At 44.8% G+C, this 5,715-nt stretch overlaps 1 protein-coding gene across 3 annotated transcripts; it reads right to left on the minus strand.

Moving 5' to 3' along the window:
- Positions 1 to 316: 316 nt before the first annotated feature.
- Positions 317 to 4,644, minus strand: ABRACL (ABRA C-terminal like). 3 transcript variants are annotated; one of them, XM_030447763.1, is made up of 3 exons: positions 4,499 to 4,644; positions 1,955 to 2,021; positions 317 to 851 (listed from the first exon to the last, which is right to left on the minus strand). In XM_030447763.1, the coding sequence occupies exons 2-3, from the start codon at positions 2,013 to 2,015 to the stop codon at positions 667 to 669; spliced, it is 246 nt and encodes an 81-aa protein (XP_030303623.1). In that variant the 5' UTR covers positions 2,016 to 2,021; positions 4,499 to 4,644; the 3' UTR covers positions 317 to 666. The 3 variants fall into 3 exon arrangements, with proteins under 3 accessions (XP_030303623.1, XP_030303624.1, XP_030303622.1); XM_030447764.1 differs by lacking the exon at positions 4,499 to 4,644 and adding an exon at positions 4,223 to 4,315; XM_030447762.1 differs by lacking the exon at positions 4,499 to 4,644 and adding an exon at positions 3,929 to 4,154.
- Between the last annotated feature and the right edge of the window lie 1,071 nt (positions 4,645 to 5,715).

Consider the following 5,715-nt stretch of genomic DNA (forward strand, 5'->3'; position numbering starts at 1 on the left):
TTTCTGGTTAACACTGTATGAAAGCATTCAGGAAGCTCCTTAACCACTTCCTTCGGAAGTCTAGAGGACAAAAAATGAAAGAATATTACACTGCCAGAGATGAATGAGGTATATCTATCACTCATGGCTTTCTGTGCACTATCTGGTCACTCCGAAGGATGGTTATTCGTAATTGAATCATGCTATAAAGTTTTTCTATCTCACTGGCATGCTTTCTATAGTTAGTTAACTATGCTGCTTACAGGAATTTAGTTTGCCTTTGTTTCAGATTGCAAATAAAAAGAGAAACAACAGCAATTAGAATTATATAAATTTAAGCAGTTGCTTTTATTTTATACTTTCATGGCACATTTTCATTTGTAAACATTAAATTACCAGTCCCCTTTTTCATACGTTGAAAATAACCATCAGACATTTGAGAGTATTACCTGAGATTTTAAAAGGAAAAAATAAAAAGTGAGATCTGGTATCTTTTACCTTACTCACATACAGTACCACTTAAAGAAGAAGTACAAAAGGGAATGTTTTCCAAAATAGCACAGTTTTGTTTTGATTATAAAGATATAGAAAATAAATCAAAACACCCTATAATGATCAGCGATATTCAGAGGATGCTGCAAGTCACTGTCTCAAACAATTCCATTAATGCATAGATGAAACGCTGCATCAGTCCTGCAGAAGCATGATATCAACGTTGTCATGAACACCTTGTAAAAGTAGCTCCCCTTGGTAAGTGACAATCTTTCGTCGTTTTGCAGCCTTAAGAGTTCCCACTAAGGCTTCAAAGAGGTTGGCACACTTTTCATCAGCAAAGAGCACACCAAATTTCACACTCACTTGTCCATCAGCATCTAAACCAAGGATAAAACATGAGAACACATGCAGATTGTGTTTCAGTTAGGAGATTATTGTGGAAACAAAGTGGCATGCAGTAAGAACATCGAAAATAAACACCATGGTATTTTCCAATTTATTGGGGAACACATTATGAATGCTGATGACAAACAGTAAACAAAACTCCTGCCTGGTAAGACCTTCCTTTTTTTCCAGAGATTTATGGACCACATAGCTGCTATTTTTACTGATGACTCTCTGAAACCTATAACTAGCACAGGCTACTGAATCTCTTCAATGAATAAGAAGGAAATGAGTTTTAACTAATTAAAATGTTAACATATTTTTTCAGTTATTAATAGTTAAGGTTCACCCTGAAAAAGTTCCAAAGTGAACTAATTTCTCACAACAAAACAAGATTTTTAAAAAATATGTTAGGGTTAACTAAGTTAACTAAAAGGCAGCTGCAGTCATACAAAATGCAAGATGCACATATCCATTTAGGCTTTGTAAAACAAATGGGACTGGACAAAACTGCATCAAAATTGAAATATAGGAGCAGGTAAAACATAAAAAAACCTTAACAATGTAAAATAATCTTAAGATAAAAAGCTACCTTCTAAGTTTAAGGAAGATTGGGACTACACCTGTAACTCCTGGATTAGTTTAGGCATACAGGTCAATTCCTTCCAAATAATACTGTGATGAACAGAATTCTTAGGTTCTGAAACTTGCAAGTTACTAAGGAAGAAGGTGGAAGGAAAAGTGCAACTTCCTTCTTTGACAGATGTAACAAGTACTTGATGTCTAAAGAAAAGGGTAATTGTGCAGTTGTTTTTAGGGGGAGCAGCATTTCAGGCTTATACCTACAACCTCTGTGCTGCAGAGGTTTAAATGTTTAACTTTGTAACAGAACTACTTAAAGAATGGGATGCAGGAAGTACCATACAGTCCAACATAAAATATACATGGAAGTTTTCAGGTTACCTGAGCCTGCTTAATTAAATTTGCCAGGTTCATATATTCGTATAATATGACTACATCTGTTTGATGTATATGTGGCATGTATACGCATACGTATAACGTGACTACAGCTATGAAGAGATACTTCAGTACTTACTTTTGGTTCCCAGCCGCCGAATCTCCTCAACTAAGAGACCAATTTCATGTTCCACGTTCATTGTGGTCTAAAATGTAAAATAAATTTTGACAAAGTTAGTAGGCAACCTGTAAATCCTTAGCACCACTGTGGCTTGTTTTCAGTTCATCAGGCATGTTGCAGCACTCTGGAAATCCCTGTAGGCTGGAGACACATGGATATGGGATAATCTGAGATTTCAGTCTTGAACAGGTAAAGTGCCTCCATGTTTGAGGGAAAGTGAACAGCAATTGTAACCTTGACACATCTAAACATAAATATAAGGAGCTAATCCTAAATATGAAAAAGGTGAAGTCAAGGGAAGGGAAGAGAGTTGCTAGTTTTAAAGAATGAGCTTAGGCTGCTGTAGAATCAGAGCATCCTGGTAATATCACAGGTCTTCAGGGGTTTTGCAACTCTCTATCAACATCCTCAGTAAAAATGGAACATCTTCCTTTAAATTCCTGATCTGCTATTTCAAACCACATCACAGCTGTCCACTTATGCAGGTAAGATACTGCAGACATCCAGCTGGTTACAGCAGCTCTATGCATGTGGTGCATGAAAGGACAACATAGTGGAAATGAACCAGAGACAAACCATACAAGTATTCTAAGAGGGCAAGCATTAATTTCCATTCACAGAAATCCCAAGAAACTACTACACTGCACTCCTCTTTGCTGCCTACACTAATGTGCATCAATTTTCACCTGTGTGCATCAATGCCTTCCAAAAGTTTAGCAGTAGTCAACTTAGTAGATCGCAACACTGCAGTCACACAAAACACTATTTGGCTACAAAGCATCCATGATTGGTAACTGCAGGCATCTGAAAGGTGTTTTGGGATCTATGCTGTGCAAAACAGCATCAACACAATGAATTCAGGTGTGGAGGTCCTTAAGGCAAAACTGGCACCAAGGTAAGCACAAGGGACTGGGCCCCACAGACACTGCCAAGTGTCAAATGCAGCTCCCGCAGGTGCTAACAGTACAGCCTGGAACAAAAGCTACAGAACAAGTTTCTGGAGCTGAGCACTGTCCCAGAGAGGCTCAGTGAGCACTCAAGACCCTCTCTACTGTTCAAGAAACCAGGATTTCTGCACAGATCTGGTAAGTAAACAGAGTTTAAAATTTGACATCATGATGCATCACAAACTACTCCCTTCCTTCCTTTTTTAATTGAGTTTAAATAGGTAAGAGCAACTGTTCCACCTCTTGATGCCTCATGATTTGTCCCAGAGGCAAAAAAAAGACTTTTTCTGCAAGACAGTTTGATCTTCATATTCCTAAATTCACTCGCAAAAAATCTGGCGTTTCAGGAAGCAAAACTGAGCAAGCTTAGTATCAGCACGGGTTTCAGGCAAAGCCCCATCCAAACCAGTTTCACCCCCAACGCAGGGTGAGAACAAATGTCCAAGGGGATGTGGGGAGCCTCAGCCGCAGCACTGCAAGGGGATGTGCTGCCACCTCTGCAGAGATGCCTTAAAAGGGAATGGCCGCGGGGCTACGGCATTTTCATTGCCTTAGATGATTCCTGCGAACTCGTAGGTTTTCTTTAGCCGAGCACCAAATTAATAGCTACCTGTCACCAAGGAAAATATGACCCACCTACCAAAAAGCTTACACTACCATGACTGATTTCTCAAACTGCAGATTTTAACACTCGTCATCACAATGGCGTAATTAGCTTCTCTTTAAAGTCGTTCTTCTTACTTTAAGGGCTTTTTTAACTCTCAATTCTATACATTCACGTTAACTTAAAATTCTTTTCCCTCATACACACACACTGCCAATTTAAATAGTAAAATTTAGAACTAGAAGAAAACCCATACATTATTGTGGAGCACTTTTGAGAAAACGAAACTTCTTTTTCTCTTCTGGAATGTCACCAAAGGGCTGCTCAGCACTAATGCACCTTTCTACCCAACGCCGCCACCATTGCGGGTGCCACAAATACCTGAGAAGACGGCTCCTCGGCGTAGAGGCAGAGCGCGGTCCCCTTCGTACCGAGGCCTCCCCCGGCGGGAGCCGCCCCGACACCTCCCCGGGCTCCGTCGGAGCACGGCCGGGCCGGCGCTCTCTCCGCCGCCTGCGCAGGGCGCAGCGTGAAGCAGGCGGCGCCCGGGCGAGAGGCAGCCGCACCCTCCTGCCGACGGCTGCCCTGGCAGCACTTCGCTTCGCTCCCCGGAGCGGCGGGAGGGACGGCTCCCCCCGGCGCGGCACCCCCGGCCCGCTCCGCGCCGCCACTCACCCTCTGCCAACGCCGCTGCCGCTCTCGCCGCCAGGGACCGCCGGCGGGAGCCGCGTCAGGCGGCGCGGAGGCGGCGAGCAGCGGGCGGAAGGCGGAGGCGGAGGCAGAGCGAAGGGCGGGAGGCAGCTACCCGACCTCCGGATGGGCCTGGCTTGGCCTCCCCACGCCCGGCAGCCGCGGGGGTAAGGCAGCGGGCCGGCGCTAGGCTCCCCGCCGCCCAAGCCGCGGCGCCGTCGGCCCGTACGGTGCTGCCGTAGGACTGGCCCTGTCCCTCACCCCTTGTCCTGCGAGGGCTGCCGGGCGTCAGCGTCCCATAGACACCCCTGGCACCAGGCCCGGCTCTTCCGCGTCGCTCCGCGGGAGAGGAGCTGGCAGGCCGAGAGCTAACGCTGCGCTCCAAGCTGAAGGGCTGCGTCGTTCTCCCTCCCCCTTGTGATGATGTGACCTCGCTCCTTTCCGCATCGGTGGCTCCCAGCACACCGCCGCCTTGTCCTCCTGACAAAGGCATTAATGTGTTCGGTAAAGTGTTTTCCACAGCCAGTCCCTCAGTATCTCCCTCTCTTCCAGTAGGTCTGCTCACAGGATAATACGTTGTATGTCTTCGGTGCTCTTCTGTCACAGTACCGTGACTTTCTGTCATTGCACACCATGCCTCATACTCTGCATCTTCGCTGCCTTTCCAGGGTAACAAGTTCCTTTTCGTAGGCCCCATTTGTTTTCTCTTAGAAAAACAGTTCTCTTTCCAGACAAAGTGAATGAAATAGGTTAGTATCATTTACTTGAGCTAAAGTCATGTTTGTGTTTTATCTGTTTTTTCACTGTTTTTTCACTTTTTCGCTATACCCAGGTACCCTACACTGTGGAGAGAAGGCAGTTTAATTTCTTTCATCATGTATCTTGGTGTTTACTACTGCTCTTGTCTCTCTTGCTTCCTCTTCACCTCATAGAAATGTTTAGGTCTTCTCTCAAGGAGAGAGGCACTTGAGAGCTGCACTAACTCCTAGAAGGCAATGAGCCTGCTGCTAACCCACTAGTTAGAGGCATGGCTCACACCAAATGTCTCAGGAAAATTCCCACAGCTCAAGGCATTGCCATTCCCAGCTGTCTCTCCCAGCTCTGTATCAGGCATGACTGCCCCTAAAGCAGAGTTGGTATGAGAAGCTATTTCCAGCCCTTGCAATCCACATTTTCACCCACTATCTTCTGAAGGCAAGGCTGAGAGAGTTTCTGAGTTGTGGTAGTGGTAGTTCTGTGAGTTGTGGTAGTGAGGTTTGGTCCCATCCCTGGTGTAAAGATGAAAAAATAGCTAGCAGCACCACTAAAACAAGCTCTGCTAGGGCTTGTCTGGCAGAACCTGCAGCTAGATAAGTCAATTTGCATGGTGGAAATTATGCCAACATCCTATTTTCATCATCCCAGAGATGTATAATTGGAAGCTGAGCCCTTTCCTTTGCAAAGCTGTTTTTTTGTTGGTTTTGGTTTTGGGTTGTTTT

Source organism: Calypte anna, chromosome 3 (genome assembly GCF_003957555.1).
Source record: "Calypte anna isolate BGI_N300 chromosome 3, bCalAnn1_v1.p, whole genome shotgun sequence".
NCBI classification, from domain to species: Eukaryota; Metazoa; Chordata; class Aves; order Apodiformes; family Trochilidae; genus Calypte; species Calypte anna.

Coding starts and splice junctions, on each gene's coding strand:
- ABRACL (XM_030447763.1), bottom strand. CDS start 2,015: ATGAACGTGGAACATGAAATTGGTCTCTTAGTTGAGGAGATTCGGCGG. Junction 852..1,954: donor TCGGCGGCTGGGAACCAAAA/GTAAGTACTGAA, acceptor TCCTTGGTTTAG/ATGCTGATGGACAAGTGAGT.